Below are 27337 nucleotides of genomic sequence, written 5' to 3'. Positions count from 1 at the left end.
TTTGTTTTTCAATAGCATTTTATTTAATGTAATCCTTTTTACGATGACATACGTGTTCTGCAACCCTTCGTCAGAAGTTATATGGCAGCAAGTGTAACTCCTGTTAAAGCATTTACAGCAAAAGATAAAGTTCATCACATGGGAGGCATGCACAATGGAAGTGCATGATGTTGACTGAAGATAATTATTCCATGGCGTACAGCAGGGCATACAACCTGGGACACTTAGAGTTGTGACCATCTTTGATGTAAGTGAACAATCTTGAATGGGACAAGATAAAGTTTTACACACACACACACACACCTGTCATACACATACAGATACAGACAGTCAGCCCCACACGCAGTCATACAGCCAACACAAATTTTTATAAATCTATTTCCTCTGATGGAGAAGATACCCAAACACTGAGTCACGCTGTTTCAAAGGTTGTGTCATGAAAATCATGTAATGTTTAAAAATAGAAAACCCAATATATATATATATATATATATATATATATATATTCCATTGATGATTATGCAGTAAGTTTAGGGGAAGCAAAAACAAACTGGCCATTTCATCCTCATCAATTTTTACGATATTCTCATGTAACAACTGCCCCTACAGACTATATTAAAAATAGATCAAACAAAAGCATCCTTGTACAAAAGAAAATAAATCAATTATGGTAATAAAAATAAGAGTACAATGTAAATATATATTCATATTTATAATTTTCTAACTGTATTTACAAGAATAGAGCAGTGGAGCACATTGCTGCATGTTCGTTGGGAGTTTTTTCTCTGGATTTGGTCTGAAAAGCAGAACATTGTCCGTCTCTACTGACAAAACAACCGTGCAGGGGAAAAAACATCAAAACAAACATAAACCTGACACAATCACAGTCAGTCCTTTTTGATTCTCCTGACCCTCCCATGTGCCTCTCATGTGGAGAAATGCCCAAAGTGGAGAGAGAGGAGTGGATGTTTTTTTTCTGACACCCTGACAAACCGCCACTCCTGTAAATACAAAGAGCCCCATAAAAACATGGGCACCGCCAAGAACCAGAGATCTGCTCCTTGATGTCAAACCATGTGATCTGACAAGTTCTTCAAGGTGTCCTCTGAGCTCATTTCTCACAGAGCACCAGTGTTTTTTTTAGCTTCATCTCTGGGAATGTGGGGCAGGGAGCGGAGGAAGTGTCCATTTTTTTTTCTGCATGGAAATGAGGTATCAGCGTTTCTTAATAGCCGCTCCGTTAGAGTGAGGGGGAAACTTTGGCAGGCAGGGCTCCTCTGCTCCGGCATCGTGGGAGAAGACAGAGTCCTCGCCCGAGGAGCAGGTGGAGCTGCGTGTGTCCGGGTAACTGGGGGAGTATTGGTCCAGAGGCATGGACAGCTCCAAATACTCCTGTAGGAGACATATGGGGAGGAACAAAAAGAAACATTTAATTTCTAACCTTGTAGCAATCTCCAGTGTTGAAAATGAAGCTAATGCAGAAGTGCAAAAAACTGCAGTTCCTCGAGTGTCCACAAAAATAAACATGTTTATAGCCTGATAGAGAAATGAGCTACAGAAAACAAAACTGTTTCCTCTATGTATGAAAACTGAACAGAGTTCATTTTCATTTAGCCAATCCTCGTTATAATGATCTTAAGCCTTAATGTTAGGGGCGGGGTTAGTTTGAGTGACAGGTGGATCCTGCTGGCTGTCAGCAGATCATCAATTGAGAAACTTCAGTCACAGCACTTGACATCTCGGGCATCAACACTAACAAAAAAATCCAGCATTCTGATGGCTTCAACTGTTCGTCCAAGAAGTCAGGGATGGAGCTTTTACCGGGAGGGAAACCATAGTATTATTGTTTTGATATTTTGTAACAAACAAGTAACTGTACCTGTCTTGTTTGCTCAATTAATGCTTAGTACACATATTTATTTGTTGGCCATCTCATAAGAGTGTGGATTGCTTTCTGGATAGATTAAAGAGAGATGAAGTGTCCAGAAGACCAGTTACTTTGAGTTACTTGGTAAGCTTGAGTAAGCCACTACCACATATACAACATCACTATGTGGGAAACAAAAGGACAGCCATCTTCCTTCACCAGCATACAGGTTAGTCAGGCTGTTACACTCTGATATCTTGGTGTTTGCCAACCCTTCGCTCCTCTCCATCACCACACACTCCTCTAAGTAATGCAACTTCTGGAACCAGACAACCCACGTGGTGGTGGCTGAATGCAAAATTTGAAGCTTGATTTATGCAGTTGACAAACCAACGGATGAAGACTATACAGTCTGGATGCATAAATACAAGTTACACACTCATTCTTCAATTTGAAGTGAGAAGGACTCGCCTGGTTGGATGTCATGGCCAGGCAGCGGTCTAAGTCCTCCACCAGCTGTTTGAATGTTGGTCTATGAGATGGAACAGCATGCCAGCAGTCTCTCATCATCATGTACCTGCAAAGAGTAAGAGATTCACAATTGAGTTGTCATGATAATCAGGCCTTAAAATAAACCCACACACCCTAGATGTTATTGAATTCCTGTGGTTTGTCTGTGGCTCAAAAGTGACAGAAAATCTGAACATTATGTGCTCACTGGGGATCACTTAACCTTTAAATATCTTGTTTTATTAGCTGTCACACAAACAGTGGTAGGGTTTGTCATTATGTTGCTAAGCACCATTGCTGATATACAACAGCAGTAATATAAATATCAATGCCAACTGCTTGGGCAGAGCATGAGTCACAGCAGTGACTGAGACTCATTTAAGAGTCATGTAGATCATCTTTGACTTTCAAACTATTTACTAAAAAGGCACAAATGATTTCAAGATGGAGACTTCATTCTGATTGTGACCGCAAAACAGTAAAACATAGACTTAATTTGTATTCAGCTAATGTCAAAGTGGGACAAATATTCGCAACATCGTGAACAGCTCATGTGGGATATTCATCCTTTTGACGTCTCAGCAAAAATCACAACAAACAAATATGAAGTTGTGTCAGCATATAAAGGTTATTTTATCATTCTAATTAGTTTTTCCAAAATGAGAAAATGCTTTCTAACGTTACGACTACAAGCTTTTGTTGAAGAATTCCAGGAAAATTTAGACACAGTAGATTCAAAACATTTCCTTACAACTCATGAGTGCAGGTTGAGGGCTTGTCCATACGGTGTCCTTCCTTAAGCAGCTTGAACAGCTCCTCCACTGGGACTCCGGGATATGGAGAGCCTCCCAGAGTGAAGATCTCCCAAAGCAGCACCCCGAATGACCAGCTGCAGACAGAGACAGAGCGGAGCATCTTACATTTCTGCACGAGAAAATGTTCCGTCAAGACTGGATTGGAAAATTAAAGATGTGTGATACTCACACATCACTCTGGTGCGTGTATATCCGGTCAAACAGAGCCTCAGGAGCCATCCACTTGACTGGTAAGCGGCCCTGTAGGAGAGGTATGCAGGTTTTCAAACAGTTTCAGCATCTCCCAGGTTTGTTATGAAGACGTTACAGCAACATATTCATTAACTAGATGTGCTTATATTCTCTGCTTATTGGTATTCAGGTTAGTTTAAATGTCTGCAGGAAGGAATAATACAAACAGAAACGACCACAGAGAGCACAAAATAGACACAAAAGGATACTCACATTGGTGGTCTTCTTGTAGTAATCGATGTGGTGGATATCTCTTGCCAGGCCGAAGTCAGCGATTTTCATCACGTTGTCATCGGTTACCAAAACATTGCGAGCAGCAAGATCTCTGTGGATACACTTAACAGATAACAGAAACAGAGATTACTTGAACTGAACTCTGGGAATCAGTGTGAATATTTAATGTTCAAAGTCATGTGCGCTTGCTTTTAGTGAAGAAGTCTTCTAATGCAGATCTGTCTTTACCTTTTTGGAGGACAAATACTCCATGCCCCGTGCCACTTGGTAAGCACAGGACACCAGGTCTTTGATGGACATGTTCTCCACAGGAACCTGGTCTGGGTTGTAGCAGTACTCCATGCCGGGCGGGCGACGAGCTCGCAGGTACTCCCGCAAGTTTCCCTTGGAGGCGTACTCCACTATCACGTAAAGGGGACCTGGAGACAATTGAAGGAAATACAAAACATGAATCATCGTAGAAGGACATCATGACATAAAGCATTGTTATATAAAAGGGTTCCTTTATCAAAATGATCCTAGTGCTCTGGATTTAAGCCAAGTAGTTAACCTGCACTTATGAGCAGAGAATAAAAATACTTTATATCAGGGGTTGGAATAAAAAGAAATAGTCAAGTTAGATAAAGTTAGTAAATAAACTGAAGTGAACAAAGAGCTTTGTGTTTCAGTGCGGAGGCAGCAGAGCGATGCGCTCTGCAGGGTCATGAGGGGTTAGTTTATACAGTTTTTCGTCAGGGATGATTGAACAGAAATGGCAGCAGCTGTGGTCGATTCAAACTGAGAACACGGAAGCTGGTGTCAGAATCGTTTAATCATGCGCTTCTACACTTTTCTAAAAGAAAGATTCATGCTCGTCTGAGGGACAACAGTGGGCGAAAGACTGTGTGTGTGTGTGTGTGTGTGTGTGTGTGTGTGTGTGTGTGTGTGTGTGTGTGTGTGTGTGTGTGTGTGTGTGTGTGTGTGGGCCAAAAGAGATCAGCGCAGGTCAGTAGCAGAGCACTGAGAGAGAGCAGTCTGGTCTTACCATCCTGTGTGCATGCGCCGAGCAGATTAATGATGTTCTTGTGCTTCCCGATGATCTTCATCATCTCCATCTCTGAAATCAGGTCTGACAGGTCTTTCTCTGTGGCGTCAGCTACAGAGGAAAGGCAGAAAAAAAACAATCAAATCGGGGTAATTAGTGGATTAGTGCTGTTAAAAAGGTCCAAAAAGGCCTCACAATGATATCTTAGAAACTTTTCACTACTTTAAAAGTTTGTGTGGTGTTTGTCTTGGAAAATGCTCCCTGGGGAAAGGCACTTAAAGCACTGGACAATAAATGCTACTTTCCCCTCCATCCCTACTCCTCCGTGCACTTTAATGAACACTGTTTTATATGGGATGTCAAGGGCTCTCGTAAATTTTTACTCTGCTCTCCCATTTGCACAGTGGCTGAGATCCAATGGCAGATGTATCTGAGTATCTCTTCATTACAGTTGTGGTGTTAGAACCTCAAGTCCAGACTCCAGGGACTAGAAGACATCTGTCAAATCTATTACTCTGAAGAGCTCAACTCTGTGCAAGATCCAGGTATAAGATAAGCTCTTAGGACTAAAAAGAAAGGACTTACATTTCAACATTTTGACGGCAACCTTGGTCACACGGTTTGGCTTCTCTTTGTCGAGGCCCAGAGCCTCACCCATCACGACCTGACCGAAGCAGCCTTCACCCAGAGGCTTCCCAAGAACAAGTCTGTAAGAAGGAAAAGACACACAAGACATTAACAACACATATATTTCATCAGTTTTGTCAAAGAAAGTAATTCTCAATTTGTCTAGCTGACCTTCAATATATGCCTACATCAATTTAGGACAATATTCTTGAGTTAGAGTTACATTTTTTTACTCACTGCTGCTCTGTACAAGCACATTGTGATCATGCAGTTTAAGGGGACCAATGAGAGGGAACCTCAGCATAAGCTTTTTGAGTCAAAATGATGGCTTCTGTCCATCAGACTAAATATTTGATTCACGAAACTTCTCTCTTGGATAGCCACTGTTCTTGTCCCTAGAATTTTAATACGTTTTTTTTCCCAGGACGTACCTGTCTCGAGGAAGCTCCCAGCGAGGGTCCTGGGGTAGTTCATACTCAGACACCCCAGACAGCATCGGTGATCCGCTGGAGGAGAGGCGGGAGGGACGGACCAGCATCACTCCAGAGTGGATGGAGGAGCTTGAGTCCACAGACACCTGGATTGAAAAAAACACGGACATTACTCCCCTCATAGTGGATCAAAAAACAGATTTAAGAGCTTATTAAGAAAAGTGTGACCAAAAGAGAACAAAAACTACAACATGACCATGTCATACCTATGGAGACCAAATACTTCTAGATTTGATACTTACCTGATGTCCAACACCTCAAGGTAAATGCTAAAATGAACCTGAAATGTCTTTAAATGCATGCTTTTAGTTTTCTGTTAGAAGATTAACACGGCAGAGATTTACAAATGAGCCAAACAGCTCAACAAATTGAAAAGCTCCAAAGTTATCAAAGTCAAATATGTCATGCAGAGAGAGAAAGAGGAAATGGAAAGGTGTAAATATTCCGAACCCCCTATCTACTTTCTGTTACCTGTCTGCGCAGTGGGATGCTCTTTGCCAGCTTGTGGACGGCCAGCTGACTGTTGAAGTCGCTCTTCTTGGAGGAGGTGCGAATCTTAACGATGATCACGATGGCGATCATGACGGCAATGAAAAAGAAGCCCACGCAGTAGATGACCACCTCCAAGTAGGTGTGGTTGGCTGGAGGATTGTGTGGCACAGCTAGATGGAGGGAGGAGGGGGGTGGCGGGGCAGGGAGGGGGGTGAGGTCAGCTGTCATCAATTAAATCAAACTAACATAGAAGGTGTGATTTTATAGCCAAACATACGCATGCTTTACAGGCACACACAAACACACACAAACTCACACAGCTGCATTAAAACCAGAGCCTTGGACACGATAACATATGGAAGAGTGTATTGCTAGTTTCATTTCTTTGAGACAAATATGAATGATCACTAAATAATTAGTTTCTCATTAGAGAAATGATCGGGGACCAACCAATATGAATTATAAACATTTTATAAATGGAGAGTCCAATGGTGCTCAAAGGGTCTGATTTGTATACAGTTACATATCAAAATGTCACACGGCACATCACTTCCTCTTTATCCAATAATATAAGTCACACTTCAATCTACTTAAAAGTCTAAAAGCAGTGTACAATAAAGCTTAAGCTCAATAAAGTCATTTAACTGCTTAACTTAAAAACATGTGTTAACCAATTTTCACTTCTGTTCCTAAGACATTTTAATCGAAACCTGTGTTGGTGCTGGAAAACAGTGTTTTTTAAAATATATTCTATTTATGTGTTAGGTTGAGAAAACAGCTACAGCAAGAAAACAGTCCAAATCAGATCTTGTTTTTTTCCTCCCTTTTAGAGAAAACACCAAATGTTTAGACCAATTCTAGGGATGTAATGGACACCATGTTAATGAATACATAGTTTGGTGCATACCTTGGTTTGGGATGTGGCTTTGTGCAAAAGAACTACATTTCAGAAACACGTTTATAACACATTTAGACATTTCAGGTCATCAATGAAGCAGTACTTATTATTTTATATATTTATTTTTTCAGTATTTATTCTTGAAAGTTTATGCACTGTCTAAAGTGCGATGCTCAAAAAAAAAACAACAGTGTGCAGTGCTTAAATTTTAAGGATTTTAAATCAAGACTACCACTGAGAGGCTATTTTTCCACGTCATTACTGTGATAAGAAGGAAAGTAACCCTTTCTAAAATACCTGATAACTTCAGTTAATTTGTAGTTTGATTTTTATCCCCCCGTTATGTTCGCAACCTTCCCGCTTTTACAGCCTAATTGAGTGACACGCACCCTGTACCCAAGATGATGATTTTCATGGTTATTTATGGTCTTGGTCCTGGCCCTGCGTTGGTCTTGGTCTTACCTCAGTTTCTATCCCTAGAAGTCTTGGTCTTGTCTCAGAGCATTCTGGTCTCAGATAGTGTGGTCTCGACTACAACACTACCTCAGAGGGACAATATGTCCTAGGAGCACTTACACCTCGATTACTTTTTTTGCAATTCAAAACGTTTGTTTGTATAACAGAGATGCTGCTTTTCCTCTTAATAATAATAAATTCTATAAAACTGTTTTTGGGTTAGTTTCCTTTTCCTCCATCTAGAATTTCATCAAGATAAGTTTTTCTATTTAATTGTAGAAGAACATTGGCACTAATAAATAGTTCAAAATGAATTACATTCTGTTGGTGGGAGATCAACTCCAACTACTTTAAGCAGGAAACTCTATTTGTAGAACAAAGCATCCCAAACCAAGGGTGCCATACCAACTCCAGTACCCCATTACACCCCTAACCAACACCAGCAGCACAAGTGAACTGCACTTGTGTGAGGCTGACTGACAAGCTGCCTGATAATTGGATAAATGCCCATTCCAACCCTCAGGAATGAGACACATCCACCACAGAGAGCCAATTATCAGAGCCAGCCGCTGTGCTCACAGCAGGAAATGACATCAGGGATACATGTCATTTGCGATGCTTGTCAAAGAAAATCAGCTTTACACCATATCAATAGCAAACACCGGTTAAAGAGCAGAGCGGTGGAGACAGATCAAAGTGAAATCTGATCAGAGCTGCCAAACAACTCGTCTCTAAATGAGAACTACTACCTTGCTGAAACCATTAAGTTTGCTTATTTTTAACACTACTGCTCTGTTTTCTCGAGTTAGATTTTTGTTGTCATGGTTTCACAGGTAGCAGACAGCTTCTATGTTGTTTGGCATTTTCTGATTTCATTTGAGAAACATCAGAGCATGGTCCAAACTCCTCTATCTAAATCTAGTTTAGATGGAGCAGGAGCCATGCTGAGGACAGAGAGAGGAGGAGTTGTAGTACTTTGGAGCTTGCCCTGCCTTCCTCGCACATTTTCAACAAAAATAGAGTCTAAAAACAAGACCCTTTTCTGCAAAATGTGAATAAGCAGAGTCAGGCGGGAGTTAGTAAAAGAAAATAATGGAAACATAGGAGAGAGACAGAACCACTGATACCTTCAAAAACGATCAACCATGCAGAGTGATGAGAGAACCCGATAGAATTGCCCGCCAAGCAGGTATACTCCCCAGCGTCATCAATAGACACATTTCTCAGTTGGAGGACTTCCATTTCCTTGTCCGTGGTGTTAAGGCCAGCGGTCTAGAAAATAACAAAGGAAGTAGACCCGACAAGAGGCCCAAGAGGGGGAAAGGGAACCATGAGTAAAGGATTCTGAAAGAGAAGAGGGAATGGAGGAGCGTTCTCCTCCGCCATCCAACACCACCTAGAGCCCCTGCAGAGGACTCTATCAGAGAGAGCCTCCCTGCTTCCCCGGTATCTGTTAGTTGAGGAGCTGGTTAGATTGAGTCTGCGCTGCTGGACCCAAAAACTGGGCCAAACCCATCACCACATCAAATACCTCAGTCTCATCTCTACATGCAAGAGATGGGCAACATGGAAAACTCCACAGCAGAACAGGACACACTTGTACACACAATCATACTTCTGCAAATGATGTTGGCATTAGAGAAACAACAGGAGGTCTGAGATAGGTGAGCACAGGAGGACAGCTGGAAAAAAACAAAAGGGAGTTTGGGAGGGGGGGGCTGTGAGGCATGTAAGGAGGACTTTGAAGGGCAAGGGAGCGAAAGTAATAGAAGAAGATGGTAAGAGAGGCCCTTATTAGGAGGGCAGAGCACAGGCATGGGGCAGGAATGAGAGCGAGTCCAACATAAACCTGAGAATAAACACTTTCAACTGTTCTGCTGGGAATTTTCCATAGCGTCATTTACAGTCAGGAGCACTGAGGCAGGAGAGAGGGAGGGAGAAACGGAGGGAGGGAGGAGAGAAACAGCTGAAGTTGTCTCGAGTTAAATGGCCCTAGTTTTTTTCCAGGTGGAGCTGGAAGCGTCTCCGCTGTGTCGTCCCTGTGCGGCTGCGTGTCGGTTACCTGTGGGCTCATATCTGTTGACAATCAGCCAGGCCGACTGATTGGCCTCTCCTATATAATTGGACACTTTACATATATACTCTCCGCTCTCCTCCTCTGTCACATTGTAGAGGGTCAGCACCTGAGCGTCCGAGCTATTGACCCCAGAATGCTGGAAATAAAAACATTGCATGTGCATCACGGGAAAATATGGCAGACACAGGATCAAAATACTGTACATGATTCATGAAGCTCGTTTCTCAATCATATTTGATACATTTATAGTTACAGCAACAGTGAAATAAAGTTATTTTTTTTTTAAATAATACACTTTGGACCTGTTTTACAAACAAATTGGGAATTTAAGGCAAAATAAATTAGCATTTAATGAAAATATATAATCTAAATTGCTCTCTTTTCTTTTTAAGCATTATACATCGGATTTATCTGTGCCGATTTGGCAGGATTTGTCACAGTCAGCCCCTACCTTGAGCACACGGACATACGGCAACCCATCAGCACCAACTCTGCTCCCGTTGACCTCGATGTGCTTCAGCCACTGGATATGAGGCTGGGGGTCACTGAAGACCTTACACTCAAACTCCACGTCGCTGCCCACCAAGGCGGTGCGATTAGCAGGAAGGCCAGCCTGCAGGATTGGCCTGTGGGGAGAACGCTCTGCAACACCACCATGAAAAAAACACACACAAATGTTAGAGTAGAAGTTTAGCAATGGAGCAAACATGTGATATCACAGATAGACACATGTAGTATGAATTAAAAGTAAAAACCGCTCACTGATTTTTAAACATAAGCCAAATAAAACCTCAGTCCAGCAATAGCTGTTTTCCTGGAAATGGCCAAGTCAAACAGTAGACAAGGCAGCCTTTATAATTTGATCTGATGCTGCATAATATTTTAAGAAACAAACAAACTGACACTGTGATTTTGCATAAGGAGAGTTAAGTAGCTACTTCTCCTGATAAATGTTGCCTGTGCTATCATGCTCTCTCTATGAAATTAAATATTCTTGTGCTTCATTGTAAAGACTGGGAAAAGGGTAAACTTAGGGATCTTGCAAAAAGTCAACTGTCCAATACTGTCTGACCGAGTAGTCTCTGTGGGGACTAAGCAATTAAATACTGTCCCCTCAGTGGAGCTGCTCCCAACTCATCAGCATGAATCAGCATCTAGCCCCTCTGCTGAGGTCAGAGGAAGCCAAGGGGACATCAGGGACGGAGGGAGCAGGACTGTGATTTATAAAAACGGATGGTGTAGAGTGACAGAACAGGTCCCAGAAAAGTTATCACTTCCTCGACATGGATCCTCGACATGGATGATCACTAAAGATACATGTAACCAGGCTTAATCTATTAGATGTCTGACAAGAGAAGACCAAGATGAACCACTAAGAGAGCAGGCTTTTGATTGCTCAATCAGGTGTACTGTTGTGGGTTTTTGGTGAATTATAAGAAGTCTTCTAATAGTTAGAAGGTGATTAAACCCCAAGACCAAATGCAATTCTCATACTCTTCATGCAAACTGTTCCAAAACACATAGATATCAACATTTCCTACAAAAACACAGATTTCTTACTTCTCAATCTATTTTATTAACTAAAGTGTTATCTCCACTCCTAGACTCATCTTGCATGATCCATACAATACTGAGACGTTATTGTTGTTATGCGTGTTCATCGTTTATTTTCTTATCCCTTTTTTTTTCCACTTTGTCTTCCATTCAACATTTTCTCTTGTTGTGTTATTTCACCAATAAAGAAAAAAACACATCAAGATTTCCTTGTGAGGTTTATTCATTCCAACAACATGAACAAAGTCAACACTCACCGACTACATCGAGCTGGTAGGTGTGGTTAATGGTGCCGTACTGATTTTCCACCACACAGGTGTAGTTTCCCTTGTCAGAGGGGACTACGGACTCCATTATGATGGTCCACACGTGGTCACGGACCTAAAGGTTTGGGGGGAAAAAAAGTAAAGAAAAGTTAATTTACAAAGGCCATAAAATACAATAAAAACTAACGGTCAAAAATGAACATAGTACAGAAAAACATGTTTGATGTATCTGTGTACAAACTCTTGAGCAAGTTTACCTTCAGTGTGTGGCAACACAAAACTTAATACCTCTACATACTTACAGTGCCAGTTCTGAAAGTTAAAGCTATAATTTTATTAGTAAAAAGGAAGATAATCAAGGCCAGCAGGGAGACTAAACTGCATTAAAGACTGCAATCCTGCAAAACTTCAAAGGAGACACTTTTCTCTGTCAGTTTTCTTCCAGTATAAATTGCCATAAATTAAATTTTGCTCAATTTAAAGCCCTGCCTAACAAGGTCAATGATCTTGATGTGTTGATAACAAGACAACTCACTACTCCCTCTTCCTGTGACACCATCCGGCGTTTTAAACAGTGTATCTTTGCCCCACCACACAAAGGCCAGAGGAAAAAAAATCGAAACATGTTTTATATAAATCTGCCCCAACCTGTCTTATTAGCACTGACTGATGTCTGGCTTTTTTTTCTGAGACATGTTATAGTTTTTCTTCCATAAATCTGCCAAGACCGGCAGTGTGTGATTAACCGACAGACCTTCAAGGCAATGGCAACATCAAACATGCATATACAGAGAGCGAGCCCATACAGTTTCCCTCATTTAGGTTAAAAAACGTGATGAAGGAGTCCAGCTGCCTGCTGCCAGATGTGTTGTGCTTGGCTTCATATACATGTGGTCTACATTATACCCTCCCTCCGACGTCTACATGCAGACCTTATGAACAATAGAAGCCCGGCCATAAAAGCAAAAAGTTTGGGAGGGATGAGAGACGTCCACTGCCGTTGATGCAGACCTCTGCACCTTGACAGAAAAAAGCAGCAGCCAGATGGTGAAGTGTGCTGCCTGGCTGGCTGGGTGGGGAGGCTCAGGTGGGGGTGGGGGCGAAGGGAGCAGGCAGCTGAGAGGAAACTCCTAAATGTGTCCCAGCTGGAGAGAAAGATGTGCTGGGGAAGCACGAGACAAGGCTGGACTGGCCTACACCTTGATGGGAAGAGCAGATGCAGGGAAGGAGGAGGGGACTATCTTAACACACATCGCACACCTGTTGGCCAACTGACACTGATGCAGACATTCCCAGTACATAAAACATTATATTCAGAGACATCCAATACAGAGTTACCATTACTTATTATGATATGTATGGTTTTTTATATTTCTACAAAGTGGAGAACAGAGACAGGCTCTCAGAGTTTGAAGATGGTAAACTGTAACTTGAGGAATTTCTAGCAGTTAGGTCAAATGTGGAGATGTATTTTACAGAAGAACAAACAGATTTGAACTTCTTTCCAGAGCATCTAACCTGAACAGAAGGGATTTATTGTGTTATCTCTAAGTGGAAAACAACGCTTTGTACAACAAGCGCTGATGGTTGAAACTGGTTTATAATAGATCCGGTGCACAGCTCTGCTAAGTAAATCCAGAAAGTGCAATAAAACCATCTCTATCAACTATTACAACCTCACAGTTTTATCAGCAGTTACGGTCACATTGGAAACAGGAAGACGTTTACAAAGAGAAATCACACACCATGCATCATACACCAGACACAGCAGGTATCAGAGCTGTGTGGATATATCATTTCAGAATCAAATGGTCCACCGATACCCAAAATGAGGACAGCCAATGTTATCTTCATCCAAACGGAAGGCTAAGGTTGCCCACCTGGAGGTGTTAGTTTTATGACAGTGTTCCTTTTTGTGGCTTTGAGATTGATCTAGCTTTGTTTCTAGGGTCAAACGTGAAACTTGCCTCTGCGTCTCACTTACAGGAAGTGTTTCTTACTCCTGGGGAGGCGGGGGGGGGGTCTCAACGATGTGGATGAGATCACTGACACATCTTCACTTTTAGTGATTGAATAATAAATGCTAAGGAGGGTCTCTGGTCACAAAGAAGAATCTGAGGAGGAGGATTAAAAAGTACGTAATATTTGTATTGTTTACCTTGAAGCCCCCAATGCGATGGTCCCTCTTGAACTCCTTCCCGTTTTTGTACCATTTCAGAGTAGGAGTAGGGTTGCCGCTGGCCTGGCATCGAAACTTCACAGTCTTACTGGCCGGAACAGCGTGAAGCTTTTTCTCCATTTTTTCTGGATGAGCCCATTGTGGGGCCATTGCTAAACACAAAAAAAAGACAAAAGAAGTTATACAATGGCAGGTTATAGAAGAATATCTTCGATATAGAGTAACTAAACATTTTGAGTAATATCTGAAACACTAAAGGGTAGAACTACAACTCGGTTTCTTAAGGATATAAGTCAATGCCCTCTGGAAGAATACATACCAGTACTAACTTAGAGAGGGTCCCAAAAATATATTTTAATGTATATTTTTTCATGGCTCTACATGGTGAATGGACTTGAGCTTGTATCGTGTTTTTTTAGTCTTCTGACTACTCAAAGCGCTTTTACACCGCAGATCATACCTACCCATTCACACACTGATGGCAAAGGCTGCTATGTATGTTGACTAACTCCAATAACATTAGTACGCCGCCGACATAGCAGCGGGAGCAGCTTCGGGTTAAGTGTCTTGCCCAAGGTCACATCGGACATGTAGCTGCAGGAGCTGGGGATTGAACCCCCAAACTCTTGTTTGAGAGACTCTACCAACACAGCCACAGCTGCCCCAACACCGCCTTCTTTTCACTTTAGGCCTTTACACTAGTAATGTGTATAAATGGAAACATTTTATTTGCTTAAAAATAAAAATAAAAATAAAAGGAATAGTTTTGGAACAAGGAAATTGTGTTTTTTTTAATCATGAACCCCGATTGTTCCTGTAAAATGTGCCTCAAACTCGTAAGAATGAAAAAAAATGGATGGATAACATAATTCCAGATTCCAAAATAGACATTTCTAAATTAAAGTCACATGGTCCTTACCCATACAGCCCTGCAAAGCTGTACATTGCATGAAAAGAAAATAGATCTCTGAAACGTCTGTGGCTTCACTGTTCCTGAGTGAAAGGCCGAAACAGAGCTCTGAGTGTTTGAGAGCAAACGTCTCTGCTGGGGTTTTGTGGGCAGAGTGGGCAGCAGTAGCCAGATGATGGAGCCTGAGTGTTTTAATTGCTCAATAGACAAATTCGAAGACATCTAAGGTTAACCACAGCAAGTCACCGCAGGACATTCCTCATGTAGGAGCTGTCACCGAGGTAGTGAAAAACCCTCTGATTCAGAGTGAAATCATTCACCCAAATGTGACCCGCACACACACGGCAGACCCATAATTGAATCATAAATCTCTCAAATCACTGAGCGTGACAATTACTCATCACCCTGTGACACGGGGGAAAGCGGGTAATGACCATTTGTTGCAGTGGCATTAGTAACGGGAGGAGATCGGCACACTTACGCAGCAGCTTCTGACTCCCCAACAGTTTGGCTTCCTCCGATGAGGACTCTTCATCTTCATCATCATCCTCACTGGAGGCCAGGGTGTCAACTAGGTAAATACAAAGTTATAGTGAGGTCAAATACAGTTCCATTTTAAAAGATCCACATCATATGTGTTAGCAATGCAGTTTTTAGGATATGTGTGACAACAATGAACCCTACAACACTACTGACATTCTGTACAGTTTATACGCACATTTTACCAACAGCACTTCAAATGAAGAAAATGGCTAACACAAATCTGTCCCATTTGTACGTCTTTACCTGTGACGTTGAAGACGATGCTGTGGTTGCTGAAGGTGGTGCAGGCGTACAGACCGGAGTCGGTCAGCTCCACTGTCTCAATCTCCAGCTGTCCATTACGAATGCGTGTGTGTTCTCCGTCCACTACTGCCACATGGTCCTTTGTCCAGTTGACGGCATGGAGGGAGTCTTTGGCAGGGCATTCTAGCTCGAGACGATCCCCGGGGTAAAGCGTGAAGAGCTCCGGCTGTGTTTCCAATGACACTGCCAAAGAAAATAACAGGATATGGTTTCCATCAAAAAGCTAAGACATTTGTGTAATTGTTAGCATCAAAAAGGGAAATGTGAACATGTTTAAAAAAAAAAAAAAAAGGTCTAACGTTTGAACTAGCTTTATTAAAAATACGAGTCAGTCATGGTATTAAAAAAAACAGGATGGCTAACACCCAAACGAGCTGCACGATGTCTCTGATAACTGATGGGAACAGAGTGTCTGAATTGTTCTCAGAGCTCTAAAACAAAACCAAGCCGTGTCTGTTCTGTAGAAAAGAAAAATCTGAAGGTGCTCGAATCATAAAACAGGGTCCAGCAGAAAAGTCCTCCCTTGATTTCCTCCCTGCAAACAGCCCGCCTTACCTCTCCCACAAATTAAATCATCTCCCAAATTAGTTAAGGCCCCATCGTCAGGCAGGCAGGGAGCTACTTTAGAAAGGAAGGTGAAATTCAATTAGAGGATTGAAGAAAGGGAAGGTGTTGCGGAGCCAGACACCTGAGCCCCCCTGTTCTAAATGACTACAGAGTCTGCAAGGAGGGAGGGGTTAACCTGATTATGCTGACACACTGTCCATCACAATGGTGTTGTTTGTCTAGTTACAAAGGTTAAGATCAGCACCGGACAACTTACTTGACATTCTTGCTTTAGGATATCACAGCCATGCCAAAAAGGCAAACAGCGTGCACTGTTCTGATTAGCAACAACCGTTTGTGGACATTAGGGCTGCATCTATGGGCCATCATCTGATGATGATCTAGTCTCTGGATGAACAACAGCTAACATCTTAGGGCCACTGGTGAAAGCTCACAGATAATGTATTTCTCTGCACTACATCCTTTTCCAAGCTCTGGTCATGTATTTTATAATACTTTCTATAGTGGTTTTAGGTCCAGAGAAGATTCCTTCCAATGCCACGCATGTCTCTATGTGAATTTGGAAAATTTCCTTTTAAAATCAAAGAAAAATGCAGAAAGAAATCGTCAAACTAAAGCAGTTTGGTTTAGAGATTGCATTTCTCTTGCTGCATTTTGTCTCTTTAACTCACCACCTTGCATGTTTTCCTGCATGTAACCAAAACTCACTCGGACGTGATCAGTCAAAAACCCAAAGGACAACAGATGCAACAAGAACCCCTGCCCAACAAATTTCTTGTCTCCTTTCAACAGATTGTTCAGCTGTCATAATATTAGAGCTGCAACTATCGATAACTTTCAGTAGCAAGTATCTTCACCCTTGGATAATATACTCTATTCAATAAAACATTAGAGTCCAATAGGACTTAAAAGTCTGGGTTTAGGGCCCGGAGGAGGGGAGTTATAAGCACATCATGTAGTTGCTGGAAAAAACAGCAGCAAGAACAAAAAGACAAGTTGCATTATTTCACACTGCTAGAAAAAGGTCAATAATCCAGAGGAGTTGTTCCAAAAGGCCTTTAAATAAATCAAATGAAAATGAAATGGAGGCAAGCAGAAAATCTTCACATTTGGAAAGTACGTCTGAATAATGTTTATTTTTTGCCTTTGAATAACAACTGTGATTGTAAATCAGTTTTCAAACAGCTGACTTATGCATTAATGGACTTCTTGTTTAAACTCCGGTTGCAATGGTTATGTTGTTTTGTTCCGGTAGCATCACAAAGTTACCACCTGCTGCAGAAGTGTAACATCGAGTGCAACATTTCTCTCATCCTCCTTTCCAATAATGTCCCTTCCCCATTATTACAACACATTTTGAACTAGCTAATCAAATGCCTGGCTGTAAGCGATCTCCCCAGATGAGATAATTCGGAGCTGCATTCAAAGCCCACAGTGTGTTTGTACACGCACATCCTCAAAACAGGAAGCATATCTACACAGCATAACCCTCAGGACAACATCAGCAGACCTGACTAATCCCTCCCTCCATCACAACAAAGACCTCCTAACAATAAAAGGGAAGCGGGAGCAGTGAGCATGTGCAGAAAAGCGAGAGCCGGCCAGGGCCTGCAGCGGCAGGTTCTAGTGCCAGTTGCTATGGTGACCCCACTTGGGCCTAGTAAAGGTATTTCCTGGATCACATATGTCTGACAGGCCCTTAATCCCGGCAGGAAAAGGGGCCAGGGGGTAGGATCAACTTTCTCCTCAAAAACAAAACCGAGGGGAGGGGGGGGGGGGGGGGGGGGGGGGGGCACGTAGAGATAGGCTGCAGATATCAAACTTGCACACGGCCTTTAACACAAGGTCTCGGCCTGCACTGTGTGTGGGGGGGCTGACAGTGTGTTTCTGTCCCTGCCCTCTAAATGAAGATCCCACTGATAAGACTGTGTCAACATCCCAGCTGTTAATCTGGCTGCAGACATCATAAAACACCCATAAAAGCTGTTACATTTGCACGTTGCTTTATTGTAGGCCACAGTCTGGACCATTTGTGCTTCTGTGACAACCTACTTCAAAAAAGAAACACTATTTAGTCTACTCAACCTTACTACTGTGTACAAGAGAAAAGAAAAGAGCAACTGTATTTCTGCTTGACTCAGGGTTGAAGTATTAAGCAAACTATAACTCAAAGTATATATTTTGTTCAACTTCTCATGCTGAGGTTAGTGTTACATTTGAAGCCTTTCCCTTGAATCTGAGGATGTTTCATTTTAATTAATCCTCCTGTTGCTATGATTGGATTAAAATGGATTAAGGGGCATATTTTCAGAAAGCGACCCATCTGGAACGTCTCTCGTGTGTTCTTCCATCCACTTGGAAACATTGACTGACGTGGCTCAAAATCAGCCTAATTACAACAAATCATGAGAGGAATTTAGTGCAGAAGAAAGCACTGAGAGGTAAAACACGGGGAAGAAAGCTCACTAGTCTGTAAATCCAGGACCAACAAAAAGGAAAAGTTGGCGCCAGTCTCAGGAACCTTCGCTGACTACAAGATAGGAAGCAATATGCCGCGTGAATGACTTCTGGGATTTCCTGCTCTCGTAGGAGTGATGGTTGAATGCAGTGAACTCCGGCTGGTTGAGGCTCTGCGGTACAAACAGGGGTAACTGGCTTTGGCTAGTTCCCTGTGCTGATTTCACCACAGTTGAGTGAGGGGTGGGTGATGCGTAGGGGGGGATTGATAAGAGACAAAAGACAGAACTAGCAGGAAGAATAGGACAATGCCTGTTAGCAAGCCCCAAAATGTCTCCCCGAATGAGTACCCCCCCCCCCCTCCCGAAAGCTCTCCAGTGGAGGAGCTTTTCATTCCTAAATGAGCTGCTGACAATCAGCATGGATTAACACTCAGGAGCTACAAGGATTACTGTTCACAGCAAAGATGTCTCAGTGCCATTCAAATGAGTTCAGCTACATTTAGCCTCACGCAAGGGCTCTAATGGACAAACAGGAATACCAGGACCTCCTAAAAGAATTGATCACTAGTTTTTTTAACCCAGATATTTGAAAGTTGACCTACACATCAGAGACAACAGACTCAATAAAGTGAAAACTCTGCACATTAACAACATAATTACAAAGTCAAGACGCCCACATTTGCAGAACAAGGTTAAGATTGTTTTACAGAGTGAACAGTTGGCCTGTTATGAAGTCTAATCTGTCTTGTTTTTCTATCTTTCGCCATTTTCAGACTGCTTTTTCTCAAAAGTTCTGTAACTAAGATCAGCATGCTAGCATCATGCCATTGTACGTTTATATTGATTCCGCGGCGGCGCAATATTGGTGTCGCATTTGAGCATTGCGGAAGCGTGGCACTGTGGGAGCTTCCACATACACACACAGTCAGACATGCACACACACACACACACACACACACACACACACACACACACACAGCGCAGGCCTCCCCTTGCTGGCTCCGCTGAAATCGACTTGTCTGTGTAACGCCTCAGAAGATGGTACAGAGGGGAGGGGGGATCCTTAACGTTCCTCAGCCTTCAGCTGGATATTTGTTGTGAGATATTTGCAATGATGGGGGGGAAATTATTTACTTTAACATGAATCTTTGTACAAACTTATGGGTTGATCCGATGATATTTTGTGTTTTATTCTTCATCTTGAAGCTACAGTTACAGCATGTGATATGGATTACAGTTTTATTGAAGCAGTGCCACTTAAATAATCACATTAAATCTGTTATGTATCGATGAGCAGACATCTGAAACCATTTTTCATCTCTTCATTTCATTTTACATCATTATTTCTCAGCAAAGGTTTCTCAACAACTAAGCATGGAAGTTGATCTTAGATTTATTTATAGTGTGTATAGTGAAGTGTACAGGCTCAATAGAAATGAACTAAATGCACCAGGTTCTCTATGAGCTGAAATGAACTCTGGCAGGTACAAACTTTAATGTATCAGTCCTTAGAGTCAGTTCAATGTTTTGTTTTTCTGATCTCAGAGCGTCAGCAGAGCTGGATCCTCTGGGCACTGTTTAAAAGGAATCTTTCTCAGGAACGAGGGAGCTTCACTGAAGGGTCACAGCCTCGTCTACTTTGACTGACAGCAGAGCATCGAGTCAAACAAATCCCCGGAGAACAACGTATAAATAACTTCCTGACTTTTCACTGTAACAACCCAAAAACAAATAAAAAATACATCCATGCTGAAATGTAAAAAAAAAAAAAAAAAAAAAGTCTTTCTCTCTGAATGAGCATAGGGGTCAGGAAAATTAAGGGCTGTTGTCATTAAAATGGCAGTGGGCAGCCTATATGTGACCCCTGGAGACACTCAATGAATTGAATTTGTCCAGTGAATATTCTTTTCTTATGTGAACAACACATAACAAAAAGAGTCCCAAGACAAACAAAGAAGCTTGCATAAAACATGACCACTTCCATACAAGCATTTTGTTTCCCTAACCAAAGACAAAAGGAATGCAACCAAATGCTTCTGCTGTGATTGTTTGTCGACAGCTGAAGCCATCCGTCACCCAGCAGGGGAGCGGGGGAAAGTGAAGCATTCCCAAGCACAAGTCAGTGGGGGAGAGGAGGGGGAAAAAGCACACAGGCACAGAGTAGTAGCAGATAGTACCTGGCCATTTGGTGATTAAGAACAGGGAGGAGTGTAAATGCATCAGACTTCCCCCACCCTGGTGGAAATTTATGGCTCACCTTAGAAGACAAACATTCCCTACAGAAACCCAATCCTCTGGATAAGGGAGGGCTTAGAGTAGCATCTTCTTTCCTTTTTTTCAAAAAAGGGGCTAATTTATAGTTTCCCTGGCAGTTAACTCCCCTCTCAGTGACAACAAATACCTTTTCATTACAAAGGGGGAGAGGAGCAGGGACTGCGAGGTAGTGGGGCTGCCCTCGGGCTACAGATGGGAGTCATTTACTCCTCCCTGCTCCACTGTCGGCTTAAACACAGCCACACCAAGTTTATTTTAGGGCTTACAGGCCAAGAGAGACCCTCTTGCTTAATGACTCTAATTATAATGCTGTACTTTATCATATTCTTTGCCGCTATCCACTTCCGACTGAAGAGTGTAAACATCCAAACCCATCTACCCACAAGTCCAGGCAGCTATTACACTGCTGGACTGTTTCCAAGGGACACATTTTTAAGGATTCGATTTCAGTGCCTCTTTCCCCTTTTTCAGAACTTTACTTCTGCAACAGCCAGACGTGGTTAAATTCTTTATAGAAAACCTTAAAGTCGTACTCCTCAGCATACAAACTAAATGAAATCATCAGACCCAAACGTTCAGGGAGTAAATAGCTTGCTGTACAGACTGTTTTAGTCAGCCTGGATAAACACATTAGGTGTTGAAACAAAGTTGTGCTACATCTGACGCAGAGAACTGCACTCAAGCAACATCAGACTGAAATGGGGGTGGTGAAGGAAACACTGACGCTACAAAGGACTCCACCAAAGCCTGGACTGTGTTAGGGTACATTCCTGTACAAAAGAACAAAGCTTTGATTATCAGGACGGGAGTCAAGATAAGTCAGGCTTAATAAGCGTATGGGTTCAAACAGTTATGCGATATCTACTTATAAAGCAAGCAGAATTAGGAGTAAAAAAGCAGCTTACTAATAAAGCATAAGAAGCTTTTAGTTATGAAGCCCTCTTACCTTCATCAGTGTTGGCAAGCCGGCACTGCGTCCTTAAAACTTGGGCGAATAAAGCCAGAAACAATAGTAAAGTTGGCCTCATCAGCATCCTGCTGAGGGAGCTACAACCGCTGGCTTTTTTGCGACTGGAACTCCATTCAGACCGGTATGGCATCAGCAGCGGGGCATTCACAGGGCTGGACTGAAACACATACAAAAACAAGAAAAGCAAATAAATAAACATGATCATGTGGATATAAATGCCTTTAAAAAAGGTTGGTTTTAAGTAGTAGGAACATTAAGGCTAAATGTTTTCATGCTAAAACTTGTTAATAGGGAGGTTTAATTCAGGATTGCCTGATGAAAATAAACTTGTGATATGCAAAAGGGACACCAGGCCCATTCAAAACTTTAAAAGCTTTCTCTCTGGCTCTTCAAAGCAGAACCAGAGAGCTAACTGCTCAGTAGGCAAGGAAATTCTTCACTCCTCAGTAAGGAAGAAGAGAATATTCTGTCCCTCCATAAGGTTCAAGGTGGGAATTTTTAGCTTTCAAGCCTTCTTGTACAAAAACAGAGATAAGAAAGTTCAGTGCAGCAGGAACGCTCCGATAGCTCAGACAAACAAACAGTGAGATGTCCTGCTCCCTTCTGAGGAATTAAATGTTTAGTTTTGGAAACTTCAAAGTAACCATTGAAGTCTGAAGACATAATGAGGCTCATGACTTCTAAAAAAAATGCTGTATAGAGTTTCTGTTTTTGCTGCAAAAACCACTCAAAGTGTCTAAAGCAGTGATTCTCAACTGGTGGGTTGGGACACAAAAGTGGGTCACAGAGACATTTTAAATGGGTCCTGAAGGTCTGCATGGGAAAAAAAAAAAATGTATCAAAAAGTCTATGAAGCATTTTATTTAAACAGGTTTGTTTTGTTCTGTGTCTTTGAACTGTAACATGTTTGGTAAGATCCAAATTATTTAATTAAATCAATTCACTATCAATTAGTTTAAAAAGATCAGAAATGTGGGTCCTTGGAGTCTGAGGTGGGTCCTTAGGCTATACTGGTTGAGAACCACTGGCCTAAAGGATGTACAGTCCAGCAGTACCAGTGCGCGGCCCTCATACACACACACACATCTGCTCGCATCATCACCTCTGCAGCATCTGGCCGCAGAGATTAAAACTTGGCCCTAACCCCCATAACCCCCCTTGAGGAATTTATTTAAGAACAAAAAACTACAGCCAGTTATGTGACACCCTTGAGGAGAGAGACCGCTAGGCCATCATTTTCACGCTGAGAGATCTATCACCTAACAGTTGGTTTTTTGAGCCCAAAATGACCGCCCCCCCCCCCCAAATCCAACCATTTGCTCTCACGAGTTGTCAAACAAGGTCCAACAAAAGCTGGTTTCTTTTCACTCATCAGGTCAATGACGACTCTAAATATCAACAACAACAATTACTGTATCACATCAGGGTCAAAGAAACCTCAACATGGTTTATGTTTTGACACAAAGTCATGTTCAGAGATGCAGCTGCGGTTTCCTTTAAGAGCTATGTTCGCTTGTGTGTGTTCGTCACAGAAACGGTCATTGTATTCTCCTCAAAACCAATTCAATTTCACTTTCCAAGAATGGTCCAGTGTTCCAGCAGCTGAGCTGTGTCAGGGGGGTCCGAGGGGGATAAAGAAGCTTGGTCATCGCAGAGCTGTAAGCAGTGAGTCAGTGTTTGGGAGGAATCCAAGAAAGGTCTTTTTTCTGCGAGACAGAAGGAGCCGCGGAGAACGGACAACCATGTTCCCTCGACAACCGCCAATAATTGAAAGAGCAGGAAGTAGATTCTTAAAAGGTTATGATACAACGTTTAGTCACCTCCTCTCAGGGGAGATGAGGTATTTCTTACTATCCTCACACCACACACACTTCTACACTGAGGATGACCAATATATTAGTATGCCGATACTTTTGGTCACCAAAAATGTAAAGCAAACAAACGATTTCTTTAAAGCAACACTGATTAAAAAAAATATTCCAGGCCAATAAGAGATCTGCTATACTGTTAACAAATTGATGATCAGTCAATATTTAGAAAGAAATTGCAGTAGGGAAATGCCAAAGTAATATTTGAAAGCAGCTTAATCATTACCCAATATGTTTTTCCTTCAGCATGCATCCTGGACATTAACAAATCTGAGAGGTTTGTTTAAAGATAAAGGTTTTTGTCATGTGATTATAATTCTGTACAAATTAGATTTTAAAAAAAGGTGTGAAAACCAGAGCCAGAACTATTATAGCTTGATATAGCATTTCGAGTGAATATTGGCTAATTTTATCTCAGATATTTGCCAATATTACTACATTTATTCACCAGTCAAATAGCATTTCACTAGCAGTTCTTTTACTGTCATTCACTCTACAGATCGAACATATGTAACAAAGATATCGGCCAATATATCTGTATCGGATAGTATGGTCACCAAGAACCTGTTAGTGATAATTCAGTGTCATGTCACATTATACTGCCTCAGGACACATTGTTTGGCAGGGATCCCTCCTATTTCATAACTGAGTTCTACAGACTATAAATGGGCAGGATACAGCAGATGGTAAACTTTGAGAAATATTTAGAAATGGTAGTAGATTAACACTGATGTAATGAAATGACAATACTACTCAACGTGTTCTTTATTGGACATAAACAATCCGAGATGTGTAAACTTCCTTACACACATGGTTTAAAATCAGTGATAAAAAGGCTGAAGTGAAGTTTAGATTTGGGCTCAACATTGGGACTAAACATGTTTTCTGACTCGGCCAAATCATTACAGAAAAATGTCAACAGCAATTGCAAAAAGGACAGAACAGAGATTGCACAAGAACACACACACACGAAAGTCCTCTAGTATGACCAATACAACTTCTCTGCTGGTGAATCAAACCATCTTCAGTATGTCTAAACATAACAAGACTTGAGTTATGACTAACTGCCTACAAGGAGTCAACAGAAGTCAAACTGAAAGAAAAACTAGCCCAAGATTTACTGTTGTTGCTTCTTCTGGTGTAAAATGTCCTTGTTGAAAAGATGCCCATTAACATGCTAAGTATCGAAAAAAGTCCCAAAATACTTTCTTTTTTTTTTTTAAATGAACAATTGATGCTGATAGAAAATAAAAGAAAATATTAATTTAGGCTACACATCTTGGATTGTTTAAGTCCACTAAAGAACATGTTGACTAATGTTGTCAAAGATTAAGATGATATGCTTAGGTTTGGAAAAATCACACTGTTTTTTTTTAATCCTTCAGAATTGGTAACACGAGTGAAATCCGGCGAATATGAGAGGTTAAACTAAACGGATAAGAACACACAAGTCACATTTAGCTTCTCTCATTATACAAAGACAAAGGTTGCAGGCCTAACCCATAACACTGCCTGCACCATAATTACTGTTCACTGCCATCCATGCATAAAATTCCTCAGGTCCCAAATTCTGCAGCCCCCACACTCCCTCCCTGTTTCACTTTGCACTCCCAGCCAGCAACAGGCTGGTGTGCACACAGTTCAGCGGACACAAGAGCATCAGACCGTTCCCCTAAGGCTACTGTTTTCACAAAAACACACACAGCCTCACTCTCGGAGTTCATGGTTTGCCACGAGGGTGCTACGGAGGGCTCAGGTGTCAAAGAGATTACACCAAAATGTAAAGACAATTAATGCTGAGCCATTCGACACTTTACCATTTGGTTGACACTTCCAATCTAATGCAAACCAAGAAAGAAAAACTATCCCTGGAGACTTCATGCTCAGAAAATGTTGTGTTATTAAAATCAGCATTTGACACACATTGACGAAACACTTAATCCTGCCGTGTCTTTGGAACAACTTTTGAAGAAAATTTTTACTTTTTCTCGGTAAACTTAACCTCACGTAAAGCTCGCAAGCATTTATTCCACAACATATTTCTCTATGGATTTACAACATCTATTTCCCAATGCCACAGGAGCAGCGGGGTAAATTAATAGGCAGCACAGTTCCTCACTTCCCATTATAGGTTTCAGGAAAAGGCTGTTTTCCCTCCTGGTGAACTCCCTGTGGAGACACTGCTTCCCTCAACCATCCATCTTCTCCCTCTTCCTTTATATCATAACATTTAGAGCTTTACATAACATCAGGCTGGCCTCTCCAGACCCAGACTTCATGACAGATGTATTTATAATGGCCGTCCTCTGAGAATTTTTAAGATGTGGTTTAACCTCAGTGCATTTCTGCATATGTAATTTGGGCCATGGTTTTTAAGGAAAGAGACACGTTGTGGAGTCAACTCTTCATGTTTGAGCAGAAAAGTAAGAACACAATTTAAAGAAGGGAAGAAAATGTGACAAAAACTGGATTTTTTTTTTTTGTTGTTGCAGAGATTCTGCACAAATGTTGTAGTTGCAATGACAAAGTTGAGCAAAGTGCCACATATCCACAGAACCAAAAGTAGTTTATTTTAGCAGGATACGCTCATGTCCAATCTTAAACATTTGTTTTTTAAACTTCAGCCTTGATGTGCCTTGAAGTACTCCCCCCACCCCAAAATTCACAGACCTAATCTGATTAGAGGCGCCTACTGTGACCTGAGATAGAAAACCAACAGGACTGCAGGCAACATTGGGCCTTCTGCTTGAAGGTTGGTGTTTGTGCCCTTTTCATTTACAAACACGGAGGTGTTCCAGCACAGGAAACATCATCCACACAGCAAAAATACAAACATATCACCGTTATCCCATCTTTTTTTCCACGTTTCCAGAACACTAACACCATTTTCCTAAGAAAAACATGTGGCTGCACGTCTCAAAGGTTTGCTTCAGTCGTTCAATTTACTACAAAAGCCAAGAGGTGCAACAAACTGCAGTCAAATTATTGCCGTGGCTTAGCACCTTAAGCAGGTAAAAAGCCATTTAAGTGAAGCTAAATCAGAGAGTAGATGACTATAGTAAGACACAAACTCACCTTACTGGCGGTGGTCTGAGGAACAGCCAGTGTTGGTCAGATGAGGAAGACTCCCGAGCTGAGATTGGATGTAGAAAAAAAAACTTCCCGACAAACTGTATATCCAGGTATACAAACGTAAAGCCCGTAAACGAAGCTCACTTACTCCAAGATAAAGACGTTTTGCTAACAAGTTTGCTCATATTTTATCCAAACTTGTGCGACAGGAGAAAAGACTGTGCGTCCCCCACTCTGATAAAAAAAAACTATAATCAACGAAGCGGAAAAAAAACAAAAAACTTCCCACACAGTGTTTAAGTTTGCTTTTTAGAAACACCGACGCTGTGTTTTGTTTTCACTTTGAACAAATGTCTTTTATCTCACCTGGCTAACCTGAACAGATCCCGGAGGAACACCGCGCGTGTAGTCCCCCTTTTATCCCAAAAAACGCCACGAAATGAAGTCTCCTCACCTCGGAAAACTGTGTCTCAAAAGTTGTTCAACTCTCTCCGTCGAAATATATCGACACGATATGTTGCCTGTCGATTTGATCTAACACAAGAAAAGTCGTAGTTAAAATGAATCCTAGAAAGTGTTCGCACCATTCCTGGCGGAGAAATGCTGTTTAACAACGAGAGTCCGGACTGCTCCAAACCTCCCCCCTTAAA

General features: G+C 41.7%; 1 protein-coding gene across 6 annotated transcripts; it reads right to left on the bottom strand.

Moving 5' to 3' along the window:
* On the bottom strand, positions 1-27337 carry fgfr1a (fibroblast growth factor receptor 1a). 6 transcript variants are annotated; one of them, XM_029276858.2, is made up of 19 exons: positions 27054-27337; positions 26691-26748; positions 21724-21904; positions 15418-15660; positions 15113-15202; positions 13701-13873; positions 11534-11657; positions 10174-10364; positions 9708-9858; positions 6265-6461; positions 5740-5885; positions 5267-5388; positions 4682-4792; positions 3886-4076; positions 3637-3759; positions 3362-3432; positions 3129-3266; positions 2339-2444; positions 1-1392 (listed from the first exon to the last, which is right to left on the bottom strand). In XM_029276858.2, the coding sequence occupies exons 3-19, from the start codon at positions 21875-21877 to the stop codon at positions 1216-1218; spliced, it is 2508 nt and encodes an 835-aa protein (XP_029132691.1). In that variant the 5' UTR covers positions 21878-21904; positions 26691-26748; positions 27054-27337; the 3' UTR covers positions 1-1215. The 6 variants fall into 6 exon arrangements, with proteins under 6 accessions (XP_029132691.1, XP_029132690.1, XP_020486693.1 ...); XM_029276857.2 differs by having other exon boundaries at positions 26691-27337; XM_020631037.3 differs by having other exon boundaries at positions 6271-6461; positions 26691-27337.

This window comes from Labrus bergylta, chromosome 2, assembly GCF_963930695.1.
Source record: "Labrus bergylta chromosome 2, fLabBer1.1, whole genome shotgun sequence".
Lineage (NCBI taxonomy): Eukaryota > Metazoa > Chordata > Actinopteri > Labriformes > Labridae > Labrus > Labrus bergylta.
The sequence above is the reverse complement of the archived record's forward strand: the minus strand, read 5'-3'. Positions and strand labels throughout refer to the sequence as shown.